Below are 18,192 nucleotides of genomic sequence, written 5' to 3' on the forward strand. Positions count from 1 at the left end.
TATAATGCTTAATTGTCATAGATACTGTATTTGTAAGATTGGTTTCTTGAATGCATACTGCAACAGGCTTATATTTACTTAAGAGATCGTAAAAGTCATCTACTTTAGCACGGAGCCCACGGCAATTCCACTGAATAACTGTACTCATTGTTTGATTTTAACTGGTGTCTGCTAACATCCATGAAGTAGTCTGCTTACGCCTGTCTATTTTTCCCTTTTCCTTCTTTGAGAAAACTGGTCTGCCTGTGTCGATGTCATCTTCTGGATGAATTTGAAGAATTGTATCGTCTTCGCCTGTTTTTTCATTGATGTCCATGGTATCAGATCTGAGTTTGTATTTATCACTTCTTTCAGAGCTCTTGATTTTTTCTTTCTGTTGCTGTTTGGGATTCTTATCTGGAGGTACTGTTACTGGTGTATTTACTTCTTGAGTTACATATCTGGAGGGAGAGTGTTCCTTTGATGAAGAAAGTACTGATTTAGTCCAACCAGATATAGAGATATTTGGAGGGACTGAACAGTCAGTTTGAGTTGATACTGAGCGTAGTCGTTGAGTAATTGACACATACGTAGATGATTTAACAGGAATTGTAAATTGTTTTTTTTGCCTCTTGATATGACACCTTATGCTCTATTTTATATTTCTGAATATTCTTCTCTTGTTTCCAATGATCGCAGTCCTTAAAGAAAGCAGAATGATTTCCATGGCAATTAGGACAGTTTTGAGTTTCCTTGTTACAATTGGTATGTGTGTGTTCTTTAGAACCACAAGCAGCACAAGTGACTACACCTATGCATAGTTTGCGAATGACCAAATTTTTGGAACTTGAAGCACCGTACCGGATTGGGAATGTATGGTCGAACATGACATCTGAGGTATCCAGCCTTTATAGTTGTGGGGAGAATTGGTGTTTTAAAAGTCAGTATAACTGTCCGAGTAGGGACAAGCTCTCCATCTCTTTTGATCAAAATTCTTTTGGTGTGGATTATATTTTTGTTGTTTAATTCATGAACAAGTTCATCTTCCGATACATTTAGGAGATCCCGTTCTGATATTACCCCTTTAGAAGAGTTCAAGGTGACATGTGTGGTAACCTTTGTGGGAATTCCACCAAAGGTAGAAATTTTCAGGAGTCTCTCTGCATGTCTATGTTCATTCGTCTCCACTAATAAATCTCCAGATCTTAATCGACGAACCATTTTTCGAGGGCCAGCCACATTTTCGAGACATTTCTGAATCAAAAATGGAGATAACTTACTCAGTGGTTGGTCTGTGGAGGAATGCAATATTAAAAAGAGAGGAGCAGAATAATCTGTCCCTTCTTTTTTTTGTCTCTTGGCATGGGATGGGTTTAAATCATGATCTGGGTCATGCCTATCTAGATCTGGATCAGTAGATCCGCAGCTGGACTGTTTTGTGTTTTCCATCACTGCTCCTTTTAGCCCAGGAGAGTGGATTTCTTCTCCCAGACTTCCAGCCCCGACAAGTGGAAGCAGGAGCGGTGCCACCAGTGACCAAGCGATAATGAGATTAGTTGTTAGTGTGTTAATAAGTTATTCCTATATACAAAAGGAAAGGTGTCTTGCCTTTCTGTCAAGTGAGCTAACTTCTTTACTTCAGAAGTGCAAAATTATATAACTTCAGAAAAATAACACTATTCTATAATCAACCGCTCTTTTAAGTAAATCACTTTAAAAATCGCTTAGGAAAAATCACTATAGTCACTCGCTTGGCACTCGGGGCCTCTAGCAGGGATAATGATTATCCCCTTGTATAAGGCAATGGTCAGACCCACCTTGAGTACTGTATACAGGTCTGGAGGCCTCATTTTAAGAAGGATGTAAAGCTGTTGGAACGAGTACAGAGAAGGGCAACAAGATTAGTGAATGGAACAAAGGGTTGCTCTTACGAAGAAAGGCTTAAGTTTTGCAAATTACAGTGTCTGGAGACTAGGCACCTGCAAGGTGATCTGATTGGGGTGTATAAAGCCTTGAATGGTTTGAGCATGCTCAATGCTGATGGCATTCTTCCTCTTGCTCAGAATAATCGCCTCAGAGGGCATAAATTCAAATTGAGGAAAGACGGTTGTAGGATAGATGTGTGGAAGTTTGCTTTTAGCCAGCAAGTGGTTGATTGCTGGAAAACTTCCATCTGTCATTGTAGAAGTTGATAGCTTAAATAGATTCAAGGCAGAACTTGACAAACATTTGGAGCGAGTGGATGGGTGAAATAAGGGGGTTTTTTTTTTTTGGCTGATGCTGTATAAGCTTGCTTTCTTGTTGCATCATATGCCTTTGCTAATGCTATGCAGCAGTAATACGTATACATATCAAAGTTATAAATTAGTTATAATAGATAAAATTATCTATTAATTAAATCATCTTATCTAAAAACAAAAAATATGCCAACCTACATGACTAGAACTTTCAAGATAATGAAGGAAACTAGGATACTACTCAAACTATGAAATCCAATTTAATAAAAAAAAGTAAAAAAAAATACTGCAAAATGTTTCAAAAAACATCCATTTGCAAGAGCTCAAAATTCTTTGAATGTTTTGGTAGAATGATGCTATATGCTTTGATCTGCTGAATTATTCTGCCATTTCAATTCTAATATTAAGAGTTAACATATATAGAGAAATAATGTTGCATTACTTTCTTTCCAAAATCTTCTTGTATTACTTGAATCACATCTTGTAAAGTTGATTTTGGGGCCTTATTATGAAGAACACTAAGCGTCGAAACATATTCTTTGGGAAGGAGGTAATCCATTGCAGCTATATGTTGTCCTACTTTAATGAACACACCACCATTTAATTCACATAGTTTTAGTAACTTCTTAGCTGATTTTAAATGAACCTACAAGAAATAAATTAAAAATTTTAAAACTGTATATTATAAAATTTAATACTATAAAAATAACAAATAAAACTATTCCTATTTGATTTAAATGTATTATTAGCTTTTAACATCACACTGCTTACTAAACTTAATTTGAATTCCTTATACCACTCCAACTAGCAGTACATTTATTATAGAAATCTAACAATAACCTGATAAACTACAGTTCCAATAACTTAAACAAGTTCTATATTAAACAACTTTTATACTCTGACTGATTATCAGAGGAATGTTATTGTCAGATCTCACATTACTAGCTTGTTGTTTCAGGCAATTGTGGACGGTCTATCCAAAGTTGACCATCAGTAATGTCATCATGAAATGGGTGACAGTACCAACACCAACTAGTAACACATAGGAAAACCACAGAAGCTCACTCCTTGTGAACAGACAGTATGGTAATCTATTCAGACAAAGCTGCAAAATATGAAAGGAGATGAAGTACTCAACAAAGGTTGACTTCTGTATGGACCAGCTAAAAAACTGGAGCTCCAGTAATTCAGTTTGCATGGGAGAGCAGCAGCACATCACCAACCACAATCAATGGTGTCACCTTGCATGGTCAATAATTGATCCATAAAACAATGGAAATCATTACTATGTAGTGACCAATCTTGAAACACCCTATTATGATCAGATCAGTAGGTTTGGGGGTGGAGGATGCATGGAGGACATTTGCTGCAAGACTGCATTATGACAACAATGAAGTTTGGAGGAGGTGTCATGATGTGGCCTAAGACTTTTGAAGTTGTGTGGGAAACCATGCATGTCAATACCCACCTTAAGGTTTTGAAAAATTCTTTACTAAGTAGCAATTCTTTGGTAAAGACCTGTGTTTGTACCAAATTGGTATGTTACTATGGGATTTAGAGTAATAAAGCCCATTCCATACTAAAAGTCCTGTTGAAGAATAGTTCATAGCCGATAATAATATATAAAAGACAAAATGATCAGCAGAGTCCTCATTTGAACCCTATGGAATATCTATGGGATGAACTGTTTTACAGGAGGAATGAAATACTATTATTACTATTAGTAACATTAGTGATGATGCAAGGAACTAAGCTTATACAAAAAAAAAAAGAAAAACACTACCCACACCTCATCTATCCATTCCCTTTAAATAATGTCATAATATGTTTAATTCTTCCTTAAATTTATTCAAACTACCAACTCCCACAACAACAACAAAAAAAAAAAAAAAAAAAACATTATCCATCTCCTCTACAACACTAGGGAGAAGTTCCATTCTCTTTAAAAGTTTGTCCAGTTCCTGCTTGAATTTATTTAAGCTATCAATTTCCACAACAACAGATGGAAGTTTGTTCCAGCAATTAACCACCCGCTGGCTAAAGGCAAATTTCCGCACATCTATCAGCCATTTTTAATTTTAAAATTATATTTTAAATGTACTCATTGAGCTCTTTTCAATGGTGTATAATAAGCTATAGGTTGTCGACATTTTTATCCCCCCACATTTTAACTCCCCTTCCATTTCTCAGACAGATTTTTGTCAACAACAATCAATATGGCGTTATGTTGGCTCACACAATGTACAAACCCATGCAAAATTTCAAGTCAATAGGTTGAGTGGTTCCAGAGATACAATGCCGTAACAGACAGATAGACATCCGAGTGACATTTTAAGGGTCCTTCGTTAGACTATGATCCCTAAAAATAAGTAAAAATAATTTCATAATAAAGTTTTTGTACAATATTCCAAATTTTTATTAAGTTCTCATCCGACACCCTATGCCGTCTTCTTTTCTTCCTGTATGTGTCTCTTGCTGAATGACGTTTCCGAAGCAGCCATGAATCGACATATTTTGCTGGATCGAAGCCAGTCGGCGGTGGGCCTACAATTTTAAGAAATAGTAGCGAATAAACTTTTTTTGTTATCAACGAAGCTGTGGTTGGGCTGACAATCAGATTCATTTGTCAAAATCCTCGTTCACATTCACTCAATGAAACTGTTATCGTACTCAGTGCGTCCATCAAATGCTTCAATTCTTCTGAAAGCATTAGGTTTCAATTAGGTACCCCGAAATCCCCGAATTGTATCTCTTGCATTTAACTATAACCTAATTGACAATTTTCTAACTTCGTTTTCACCAAATGCCAACATTTCACGTTTGGAAGGTTTAATACATTCGTTGTCCTCGTTTTCCTTCTCTCGTCATCGGTATTGTCACTAGTTCTTAAATTTCAATTTTTTTTTTTTTTTTTTTGAGACTGTCCAAAATGTCAGTGTCATTTGGATATTCAGGTACAGTACCTGAATATCCAAATGACGCTGACATTTTGGCTGACATGTTGACTGTGACCATGTAAACAGAATTAAGGAAAATTTATGGAAAAATGTGGATAATGCACTTCTGCAAAACAGATGATTATTTGTCAAGGTAAGGGAAAATAACTTTTATAATTCTTGAATGGGACTCTTACAGTTGATTCACAGCGGTGTCCAACTTACGGCCCGCCCGGAAAGTGAACTAAAACAGCATTTTAAATCATGTTAATTATCAAAAAAAATTCTCATTAAATGTTTTGTTCAGTAAATGTAATTGTGTATTGTACTTAATAAAATTTTACTTTTAAAAGCAACAAGGTATGGAAAATGTAACACACTAAAGAAAGCTAATTTTGAATTTTTTTGAATATGGCCCCCGTAAGGGAAAAGTTTGGACACCACTGCAGTAGAAGGTAGACCAGAGCCATTTGGGAATACACCACTGCAGTAGAAGGTAGACCAGAGCCATTTGGGAATACACCACTGCAGTAGAAGGGAATACACCTTGATCTGCTAACTTCTCCATATGTGGGACAGGTGGTCAGATAGGTTTCACCAGGTACCACTAAGATTCAGAATGGTAATCCCTTAGCCCTCTTAATTCATGCAGCAGCACTAATTGCCTAAATTGCCTGAAGGCCAGAAATTCGAACAGTGCGTACCAAGTTAATTCTCTCCTAATCCGTTCATTATATGAAAATTTTCTCGCTCAACGGAAAGTACTTTAAATGTAACTTCCAAGGGGAGTTCAAAATAATTCACTATAAAAGGACTTCGTTAAACAGAGGTCCGACTGAGTAATTTAGAATTATAGAAATGGTAATACAGTTTTATATAGAAAATATCTTAACAATAGACAGCGAAAAATGTAAATTTAGTTGAATAACTTTAAGCTTATTTGAATAGTAGATAAACATGTGAAAAAAATTTACAGAATATTACAAATGCATCCAAATGTCACATGTCACTGTTAATAAAGGTGCTGGTACGCCATACCATTGCATACCGTCTCAAAAAAAGCACTGTATATATAAATACAGTGTGTGTGTGTGTGTGTGTGTGTGTGTGTGTGTGTGTGTGTGTGTGTGTGTGAAACACACACACACACACACACACACACACATATATATATGTATACTCAGGGTCTTTCAACATGTGACCCATACTCAGGGTCTTTCAACATGTGACCCATACTTTCAGGAACATTGAGGACCTGAAAGCAACAAAAAAATTTCATATAAATGTGTCTAATTATTATAAGTTATGGAGCAATAGAAAAGAGAAAAAAAATTGGCTATGGAATATTCAACAATAAAAATAATAAACAATAAGCAAACATGTATAAATAAACATTTTACAAGGTATCCATGTCTACCTCTTCATATTTATTATTTTATTTATACCCCACAGCCATAGCTGTATAATCATTCAGAATCAGACATATTCGTTCATATTAATTTTTTTAATTTCAGGTCTGGAAAACAATGTAAAAAAAGTCCTGGGTTTTCAGTTTTAAATTTCGTGTTCATAAAGGAGTACAATAATTTCATTAACTTTCCACATTAACTGTTCATTGCTCTAACTGTCTGTCTGTTTCTTTCTTAAATTTATTCAAACTACCCACTTCCACAACACCAGGTGGGGGTTTTTTCAACAACCAACTACCCGCTATCTGAAGGCAAATTTCCTAACTTCTATTGTGCAACCATTCTTCTTCAATTTGAATTTACATCCCAATGTGTGTAAACTAAGCAGGAGGAATGGTGCCTACAGGAGTAAGCTTATTCAATCCATTCAAAGCCTTAAAAACCAAAATCAGATCTCCTCAAAAGGTTCCTGACCTACAGATATAGCAATTTATAAAACTGAAGCCTTTCCCGTTATTGTTCTCAATAATCTCATTGCAATTCATTCTCTCTCACTCTCCACCCATTCTGACAGATCCACATCTTTCTTTCCTAAAAGGACTATAGACCAATATAAAATTTTCTGTTTATACTCCGGGATTACCATGTGGTCAGAGGAATTCACAAGATAGAGACTATACAAGGAAAGGAACCATATTTGGCAGTCACTGACTTAAAACCCATGTGAACTTAGGCACCCTTGTGCCTGACCACTTGACTACAGTGGCATGTGCAGTACTCAAGATCACTTTTTACAAGGGAAACATAATTCCTTATGCATACTGGCATGGTATTAGTATCAGTCACAAAGTCCCAGGAGCTGTCCTAGCATCCCATCTATACTGCTCAGAGAACTTTATTTTTGACTGCACAATTAACCCCAGTCATTTATAATTCTCCACTATGCTCAGTGTGATAGCACATAGTTAGGATTCGCATTAGCAGAGGCATATGATACAAGTAAGCAAGCTTACTTGTATCATATGCCTCCAACACCAACAGTCCAAAAAAAAAAACCTTCCCATTTCACCAATCCATTAATTTTCCCCAAGTTTGCCCAGTTCTTCCTTGAATTTATTTAAGTAATCAAATTCCACTACGACAGATGGAAGTTTGTTCCAGCAATCAACTTCCCGCTGGCTAAAGGCAAATTTACACACATCTATTCTACAACTGTCTTTCTTCAATTTGAGTTTATGCTAACTCAGGTTTGTAATCTGAGCAAGAGGAAGAATCCCATGAGGACGGAACTTGCTCAAACCATTTGAATACATATACCTTAATCAAATCACCTCGCAGGCGCTTAGTCTCCAGAATCTGCAATTTGAAGAACTTAAGCCTTTCTTGGCACAAGGACCTGGTGAGGGGACTTTCATCCCCTCACCAGTCTTGTTGCCCTTCTCTGTACGCGTAATAACAACTCTACACCCTTCCTAAAATGAGGCCGCCAGACCTGAATGCAGTACAGGTTTGGCGGCCTGTACGCAGTACTATAAGTATGGCCTGACCATTGCCTTATACAAGGGGATATTCACCTCCTTATCCGTGCTAGCAAAATTCCTATATATCATTAACAAGACCCCCATGGGCTACTCTTGCAGCCTGTCTGCACTGCTCAGAAAACATCATATCTGATGGCACCAGGTCTTTTTCATTCTCCACTACTCTGAGTGTAGCACCACACAGTTGGTACATTTCTCTGGGATTACTGCTACCCATATACAATACCTTGCATTTGTCAATGTTAAACTTCAGTTGCCACTTCTCAACCCATCCATTCAACTTTTCTAGATCTTGCTGCAGTAACTTACTGTCATTACTATCATTAACAACTCTACCCATTTGTATCATCTGCAAACTTGGATATTTAGCCTGATATACCTTCATCAATATCACTAATCAATATACAAAACATCAATGTGCCTAACACCGAACCCTGGGGGACTCCAATAATCACATTAGTCCACAACAAGCAATGACCATTGATTACCACTCTCTGTTTGTTCACCATTCAACAATCCTTTTATCCACTGTAGCAACTTGTTCTTAATGCCATACTGCTCCAATTTGTACTGAAGCCTTCCATGTTCAATAGTATCAAAAGCTTTCCTGAAATCCAAGTATAGGACATAAATTATTTCTACATCTAATTCCTTTATGACCACATAATAGCATCCAATCAGATTGGTCAGGCAAGATGTTCCTCAACAAACCCATGCTGTGACTGAATTATAACTGCAGTCTTGTCTAAAGGATCCTGCAATGCTTCTTTAACCAGTGACTCCATTATTTTTCCTGGGAAAGAAGTTAAACTAACAAGTCTGCAATTATTCATATCACCCGTTGATTCTCCTTTGTGAATTGGAGATACATTTGCACATCTCTGGTGCATGGGAACTTCCCCTGAGTCCAAGAATGCTCTCATAATTATGGTTAAGGGTTTGCTTACTTCCTTTAATATACCTGGATAGATCCCATCCACCCTCAGGAGCCTTTCTTATGTTTAACTTCAACAATTTCTCCTCCACTTTGCTCTCAGTTATTAAAAAATCATTAAGTGCCCTGTTAGACTTTAATAAGATTCTGTCCTCCACTTCCCTACAGAATTCCTCATGTGTAAATGTAGATTCAAAATACTCATTCAATCTGTCAGCTATCTGGGCAGGATAGCAACAGTCGAACCATCAATATCAAGAGTTTACATAAGTTTATATATCAAGAGTTTACTTTTAGAGTTTACACAAGTAAAGAACTCTTTGCTGTTTTTCTTAGCATCCTTGCCAAAGACTTCTCATAGTCTGACTTCGCTTGCCTAACCTCCTTTATAACAGACTAGCTTAGATCTACCATAAGCTTCTGTGTCGCCTGAAAATTTATATGCATTCCGCACATTTTTCTTCTCTGCCATCAGTCTCATTAGTTCATCTGACATCCATTTGGGCCTAAACCTTGAACAGTATATATAAGTTGGCATGAAAAGCCTAGTAGCTTCCAAAATTAATTCCTTGAATGCTTCCCATTTAGAATTTGTTGATCATAACATTATATACAGTTGGATTTTATACAGTTGGTCCCACTGTATAAAAATTAAAATCTGTCATAGACCACTGTAGTCACATTTACTAAAGCAAAAACCCTTCCCTTTACCCCTGATGGTAGTTACATTTTCAGTAAATACTACATCAGTACATGGTGATCACTGCCACTTAGTGGTTCATTTTTCTGCAAATTCTTAATGCATAAATAATCACTGCTAATAATCAGATCAAAGTATTACTCCCTCTAGTTGCCACTGCTGTAAAAGACAATAATCCAGTAAATCCAAAAAAGTCTTGCTAGCATGCGAGTGACCAACCCACAAGTTCCAGCCAATATCCGGGAAGTTAAAATACCCCATTAAAAGGGATTATGATTTACTGATCCACTTTGCATAGTTGTTCACTGTACTCATCACAGTCATTAGTTTTATAACACTCCTACCCTCGTTTTTGCTTTCACAGTGCTTATTTTGTACTAAACTGACTCAACATGCACTGTCCACCAATGCCAACTGGATGCACTGCCTTAGATTTATGGATTTCTTAAATAACAGTATAGCCCCTCCTCCCTTCCTATCTGTACACATCGTACGCCTAATATTCCAATTCTGCATTCCTTATATCTTTGTGACACCAAGTTTCTGAGATCCCAACAATATCCACCTTTGATGTCTTGACCAGCACTTCAAACTCATAAAATGTATTTACAATACTCCTAGAATTGCTGTATGTGCAAGTATACATGCACCTGTTCTTACTCTTAGTTACCCGAACACAGCACATGTATTTACTGTTTCATGACAACTCCCAGTAATTCTTGAAATCCCCAACAACTTGCTTTCCAGGCTGCTGCTCATTCCAATAGAAGCACCGCAAGGATTACTTCCACCTCTAACCGTGGCTACTGTTAATCTAATAGTCTGTGAATCACCATTAGCTAGCAGTTTTCTGACCCACCTAGCATTGCCTCAATAGCATCAGTAAATATTCTTGCACCCTATCTATTTAAGCGTCTCCCATCCCTGTAGAAGCAATCTCTCCTGTTAACAAGCACAGACCATGCTGAGAAAAATTCTACCCATTGAGCTTTGCACAATCTCTCTAGGGCAGAACTGATTCACAAAGTTCTCATCATATACTCCCTTTTCTCGAGCCCGGGCAGAATTGCAGACACTTTCAAATTTAACCATAATTCACAACATTTTCTAGTATGTTATTCTTGGGTTTCTGATACCCATATGCATTAGCTTCCATTTGTCAATCTTAAACTTCAATTGCTATTTCTCAGCCCCTCTGCCTAATTTTCCCAGATCCTGTTGCAGTAGTATACCCTGATTATTGTCATTAACCATTCTGCTAACCTTTGCATCACCTGAAAACTTAGACATTATGCCTCATATGCTTTTAACAATACCATTAATAAATATTAGCATTAGCATTAGTAAAGGATCATGATGCAAGAAAGCAAGCTTATATAGCATCAGCCAAAAAAAAAAAAAAAAAAAACTTCTCATTTCACCCATCCACTTGCTCCAAACGTTTGTCTAGTTCTACCTTGAATCTATTTAAGCTATTAACTTCTACAACAACAGATGGAAGCTTGTTCCAGCAATCAACCACCCACTGACTAAAGTTAAACATCCGCACATCTATCCTACAACTGTCTTTCCTCAATCTGAATTTATGCCTTCTCAGACGATTACTCTGAGCAAGATGGTTTGAGCATGCTACCATCAGCATGGAGCATGCTCAAACCATTCAAGGCTTTATACACCACAATCAGATCACCTCGCAGGTGCCTAGTCTACAGACTGTAATTTGCAAAACTTAAGCCTTTCTTCATAAGGCCAACCCTTTGCTCCATTCACTAATCTTGTTGCCCTTCTGTCTACTCGTTCCAACAGCTCTACATCCTTCTTAAAATGAGGCCTCCAGACCTGTATACAGTACTCAAGGTATGGCCTGACCATTGCCTTATACAAGGGGATAATCACCTCCTTATCCCTGTTAGAAAAATTCCTGTATATCATTGACAAAACACCATGAACTACTCTTGCGACCATCTGCACTGCTCAGAAAACTTCATAACTGAGTGCACAATTATCCCAAAGTCCTTTTCATTCTCTACCACTGTCAGTGCAGTACCACACAATTGAAATGTTAGTCTGGGGTTACTGCTTACCAAATGCAGTACTTTACATTTATCAATGTTAAACTTCAGTTGCCACCTCTCAGACCATCTGTTCAACTTTCATATATTCTGTTGCAGCAACGTGCCAACTTTCATATCATCTGCAAACTTGGACATTAAGCCTCATATACCATCATCAATATCATTAATAAATACAGAAAACAACAATGCACCCAACACTGAACCCTGGAAGACTCCACTAATAACATTAGTCCACAAACAGCAGTGTCCATTGATTACCACTCTCTGTCTTCTCCTGCTCAACCATCCCTTTATCCATAGCAGCAAATTGCCTTCAATGCCACACTGCTCCAATTTGTGCAGCAGTCTTCCATGTGCAACAGTATCAAAAGCCTAAGATCCAAATATATGATATCAAAATTATTCTTTGCATCCAGTTCTTTTGTGACCACATCATAGTATCCAATTAAACTGGTCAGAGAAGACTTCCCCTTAAACCCATGCTGTGTCTGAACTACAACTGAAGTCTTGTCTAGATGATTCCTGCAGTGCTTCTTTAACCAGTGCCTCCATTAATTTTCCTGGAACAAAAGTTAAACTGACAGGTCTGTAATTACTTGTGTCACCCTTTGATCCTCCTTTGTGAATTGGGGTCATATTTTCACATCTCCAGTCTATGGGTACCCCCCTGAGTCCAAGGAAGCTCTCATAATGATGGCTAAGGGTTTGCTTACATCCTTTGCTGCCTCCTTTAATATAACTGAATAGATCACATCCACCCCAGGTGCCTTTCTTATGTTTATCTTCAACAATTTCTCCTCCAATTGCTGACAGTTATTACAAAATCATCTAGCTCACTGCCAGGGTTTAATTCACCTCTGGCATTCCCTTCCCTGAATAACACCTCATGTGTGAATGCAGATGCAAAATACCCATTTAGTTTGTTAGTTACATGAGCAGAATCATCAACAGTTGAACCATCGATATCAAGTGGACCAATCGGATTCATCGCCTTCCTCCTAGAGTTTACATAAGTAAAGAACTCTTTGCTGTTTTTCTTTGCATCCTTTGCCAAAGATTTCTCGTAATCTGCCTTTGCCTGCCTAGCCTCCTTTGTGACTTCTTTACAGACCAGCTTATATCTATCATAGGCTTCTGTGTCACCTGTTAATTTATATGTATCCCATGCATTTTTCTTCTCTGCCATGTGTCTCATTAGTTCACCTGACATCCATTTAGGCCTAAACCTTAAACAGTATTTCTTAGTTGGTATGAATAGCCTAGTAGCTTCCAAGATTAATTCTTTGAATGCTTCACATTTAAAATTTGCTGTTGGTAACATCATCAGTTGGTCCCACCAAATAGAATTTAAATACTGTCTCAGACCACCATAGTCACCTTTACGAAAGCAAAAACCCTTCCCTTACCCCTGATGGAATTACCTCCTTGAGTATATCCCACTTCAGCACACTGTGATCACTGCCGCCTAGTGGTTCCTTTATCTGCAGATTCTTAATGTATGAAGAATCACTACTGGTAATCAGATCAAGAGTATTAATTATAGCTCAGACACAGCATGGTTTTGTTAAGGGAAAGTCTTGCCTGACCAATTTGATTGGATACTATGATGCAGTCACAAAAGAACTAGATGCAGGGAATAACTTTGATATTATATATTTGGATCTTAGAAAGGCTTTTGATGCTGTTACACATGGAAGACTGCTGCACAAATTGGAGCAGTGTGGCATTATTATTATTATTATTATTATTATTATTATTATTATTATTATTATTAGCTATATGGTACAAGGAAGCCTGAGCCTTATGCCTCAGGCTTCCTTTGCCTCCAATGCCAAGCATTGGAGGCAATTGCTGCTATGGATAAAGGGATGGTTGAGAGGGATAAGACAGAGAGTGGTAATCAATGGACACTGCCTCATCGTGGACTAATGTTATTAGTGGAGTCCCTCAGGGTTCAGTGTTGGGTCCATTGTTGTTTTCTGTATTTATAAATGATATTGATGATGGTATATCAAACTTAATGTCCAAGTTTGGCAGGTTGGCAGGGTTGTTAAGGACACTACTGAGAGTATGCTGCTGCAGGATCTGGAAAGATTGAGCAGATGGGCTGAGAGGTGGCAAATGAAGTTTAACATTGACAAATGTAAAATACTACGTATGGGAAACAGTAACCCCAGAGCAACGTATCAACTCTGTGGTACTACACTGACAGTTGTAGAGAATGAAAAGGACCTGGGGATAATTTTGCAGGCAGATATGAAGTTTTCTACAGTACAGACATCCTGCAAGAGTAGATCATGGTGTCTTGTCAATGATATACAGGAATTTTTCTAGCAGGGATAAGGAGGTGATTATTCCCTTGTATAAGGCAATGGTTAGGCCACACCTTGAGTACTGTATACAGGTCTGGAGGCCTCATTTCAAGAAGGATGTAGAGCTGCTGGAACAAGTACAGAGAAGGGCAACAAGATTAGTGAAGGGAACAAAGGGTTGCTCTTATGAAGAAAGGCTTAAGTTTTGCAAATTACAGCGTTTGGAGACTAGGCACCAGCGAGGTGATCTGATAGAGGTGTATAAAGCCTTGAATGGTTTGAGCATGCTCAATGCTGATGGAATTCTTCCTCTTTCTCAGAATAATCACCTGAGATGGCATAAATTCAAATTGAGAAAAGGCAGATGTAGGATAGATGTGCGGAAATTTGCCTTTAGCCAGCGGGTAGTTGGTGGGTGGAACAGGCTTCCATCCCTTGTTGTGGAAGTTGATAGCCTAAATAAATTTAAGGCTCAGCTGGACTGGTATTTTGAACGAACGGAATGGTGAAATGTGAGTGGGTTTTTTTTTTTTTTTTTTTGGCTGATGCTGCATAAGCTTGCTTTCTTGCATCATATGCCTCTACTAATGCTAATGACTCCCTCTAATTGCTTCCTGAACATGCTGCTGTAGAAAACAATCATTAAATAAATCCACAAAAGCCTTGCTAGTGTGTGAGTAGCCAACCCACAAATTCCAGTCAATATCTGGGAAATTAAAATCCTCCATTATAAGACACTGATTTACTGGCCCACTCTATTTCTCTGTATAACTGTTTATTATACTCATCAGAGTCATTAGGTGTAAAACACTCAACTACTCTCAATTTTGCTTTCCTAGCGCTTATGTCACACCAAACTGACTTAACACTGCACTGCAAATCCAAGGAAGTACTGGCTGTTCTTCCTTGGATTTTATGTGTTTCTTAACCAATAGGATAACTCCTCCTACTTTCCTATCCTGTATATCCTTCCTGTGCACATTCCTGTGTACTCCCCAAATTCCAGTTCTTTATATCTGTGCGACACCACTTCTCACTGATATCCCAACAATATCTGCCTTTGATGTTTTATCCAACACCTCAAATTCATCAAATTTATTTACCAAATTCCTAGCATTGGCATACACGCAAGTATACAGAGTTGTTAAAATTAAAATATCCCTATGTAGAGGGCTCTGGAGCAAGTTCTAAGGCTCGTACTGAAGAGAAATTTGGATAACAGGTACAATAAAGAATGCGCTCGATATTTATTGGAAAAAAAAAAATTAGTTATAAAATTTGTCACTGTATGGCAGCGGTTCCAATTGGTGGTTTGTGAACCCCTGGGCTTTGCAAAAGTGTTCCAGGGGGTTTGCACTAAAAATTCTGTAATGGCATCTGCTTAGATTTACACCAGGAATTGTAGGCCAGTTACTATTACTGGTATTAGTAATGATATTCAGGTTGATAAAAAGTTATCTAATGGGAAATTATGTCAAAACTAATAGAAATTTCGTAGGAAAGATGGAATTCCTGATGTAACTTTTGATGTAGATTATAAGAAGAACAAGTGGTTTAATTTGAGAATGGAGACTTTTTACTTATTAACTGGTCACGGATGTTTGAAGGGCAAGTTGTACGAGCTAGGGATAGCATCTGACCCTTATTGTGTTTGTCAGGCTTTAGAGACTTGGGACCATGTGTTATTTGATTGTTCGATTTACGATCAGATGAGAATTAATCTTGTAAATGTGGTGGTTGATTTATGCAGAGGTAATGAACATAAATTGTTATCTAGGTTTGAGTATTTTCAGACATTTCAGGAGTTTCCCAGAAGGGCTTTTCAGAAAGGGGCAGCTTAATGTTCCTATTGACAGGGATTAAGTTTTTTTTTATCTATGCTGTCTCAGCTTTTTTTTTTTTTTTTTTTTTTGCTGGCATCTTAATTATTGCTGAATCAGCCTAGATAAGCGGAGTTTTTTTATTTTTATTCATTTATTTATTTTATTTTTTTGTTTGTATTCCTGGTGTAGGCAGCCAGGATGCAGATAAGGTGACAGCTATCGGTATTGCACTTCATCCTATGGGTGTGAGGTTCATGCATTGTGCATAGACAGGAATAGTTGACCCAGACCCGGCTCTAGGGATGGGCACCGGGAGGCAATCGCCAATTTGGTGTTTGCTCCCCTGTGGCAGAGTGACTTTTTTTTCTTTTTTGCTATTGGTAGATGTTCTGCCTGATACTGATTATACAGTGGAGATGGCCTTTAAGTCTAAGTGCCACCTTACATACATCAATATAATATTATGCTTAGATTTACATAGGTATATATGGCGCCTCCGTAGCCAGGTGGGAAGGAGCAGCAGTGCGTAGCACACGCTTCTTGATTAGACCGGAGTTCGAGCCCGTCACCACCAAATACGGAGGATGCGGAAAGGTCAGGGAATGGCCACCGCATATCCTGGAGCAATATGGCCTTAGTTGCTAATGCTCCTAAAAACGAAATAACAAACATAACAATAACAAACATAGGTATATTATTGTAAACTATAAAACACAATTAATAATAAACAATAAAGTAAAATAAAATTAAATAAAAAGTAAATAATTGCCAAAGAAAGAAACCACATCTCCCACAATTCCTTATAATCACTTTACTATCTTACAGTATATCATGTTAAATAAATATCCAAAATTATTTCTTGTCTAAATGTCTAAGAGTTGAAAAAGGTTGTTTATGCATGGGTAATGAGAGATATAATCAAACGATGCATGCATACTACCTGGGTAGTAGAAATGATGGAAGTTCATTACCCATGCATAAACAATCTTTTTCATACTCTTAAACATTTAGTCAAGAAATATATTTAGATTAAACCATGCAAACCATCAAGCATCTCTCATATTGTGGAGTTATACTTCATAACTGGGTTGTGACTATTGTAACAACAGGATACCTGTCCACCCACAGATGAGTAAACCAACAAGTTTCGAAACGGTGCCATCTGAGTGGAGATATCCTCTGAGAATAAGTAACATTACTCTTGTCCACTGGTGAAGTTACTTATTCAAAGTAGTGCAATACCTCGGCAACTCATTGTGAAGGTATTCACAATATGAGATATAATCAAACGATGTACGCATACTACCTGGGTAGTAGAATGACAGAATTGCATTACCCATGCCTAAACAACCTTTTTTAAATAAATAGGTTTTCCATGCTAATTTCTTTTTTCATTCTTAAAGATCATTGTTTTGTATAGGTACTTTTTTTACTTGTTGAAGATACTTGGTTGTTATAGAAAACAAAAGTTGAATGAATAAATGAGGAAGGGGAAAAGTTGATTCTGTGGAATTGAACTTGGACAGTAAAGGGATGTTGACTGGTTGCAGAACATGTTCAGACTACTTTGAAAGAGAGAGCGGGAATTATAGAAGCCAATTCAGAAGAACAGTGTCCATGCAAGTAACAATAGAAAAGGCATGCAACAGAAACAGAATGTCTATGAGACAGAGGGGAGACACTCTTTTACAGATGAGACATTAAGTAACCTAATTGCCCTCTTTTGAATGGAATCTAGAGGCCTGGGAGAGGCTTTGGTGACCCTGCCCCAGATGTAGGAAAAATATTCCATGATAGGCCAAATTTGTATTTTCAACAGAGTAAACAACTATTTGGATGAAAAGTAATGCTGAGAGTGAAAGAGAAAACTCAGTTTTTTAGATACAGAGGAAGCAATATTTGCAATGTGTTTTATACCAAGAGGGATTAGAAGTCAGAGTAATCACCAAGATCTTGCCTAGAAATCAGAGAGTCATCGAAGATAATCACAGGAGCAGAAGAATCCTTTTTGCGAGATATAAGACAGTGCCTGACTTTTAGAAGGATTGAAATTAAGTTTCCTTTGCCCCACTGAAGGATTACCTGGAGATCCGCATTTAAGGAATTGGTAGTGGATATTCAAGAAGTTAAACTGTTTGAGCAGGGCAGGGTTTCTCAAACTGGAAGGTTGAAAGCAAAGTGCTATCATCAGCAAACCTATGGATATGATTTCCAGTCAATGGAAGAATGCCATTATTTTACAAGAG

General features: G+C 37.5%; 1 protein-coding gene across 3 annotated transcripts in view; it reads right to left on the reverse strand.

Annotated features, from left to right (window-relative positions):
- The window catches only part of Adck1 (aarF domain containing kinase 1), a 375,938-nt gene that overhangs the window by 243,501 nt on the left and 114,245 nt on the right, over positions 1-18,192 (reverse strand). For 2 of the 3 annotated variants that reach the window (XM_090379666.1, XM_090379665.1), the window contains exon 4: positions 2,659-2,862. The exons of the other annotated variant lie outside the window; for it this stretch is intronic. In XM_090379666.1, coding sequence (XP_090235792.1) covers positions 2,659-2,862 — 204 coding nt within the window. The remainder of the gene's footprint in view (positions 1-2,658; positions 2,863-18,192) is intronic. 3 annotated transcript variants of the gene reach the window in all.

Source organism: Mastigoproctus giganteus, chromosome 8, assembly GCF_048544385.1.
Source record: "Mastigoproctus giganteus isolate SK-2022 chromosome 8, ASM4854438v1, whole genome shotgun sequence".
NCBI lineage: Eukaryota > Metazoa > Arthropoda > Arachnida > Uropygi > Thelyphonidae > Mastigoproctus > Mastigoproctus giganteus.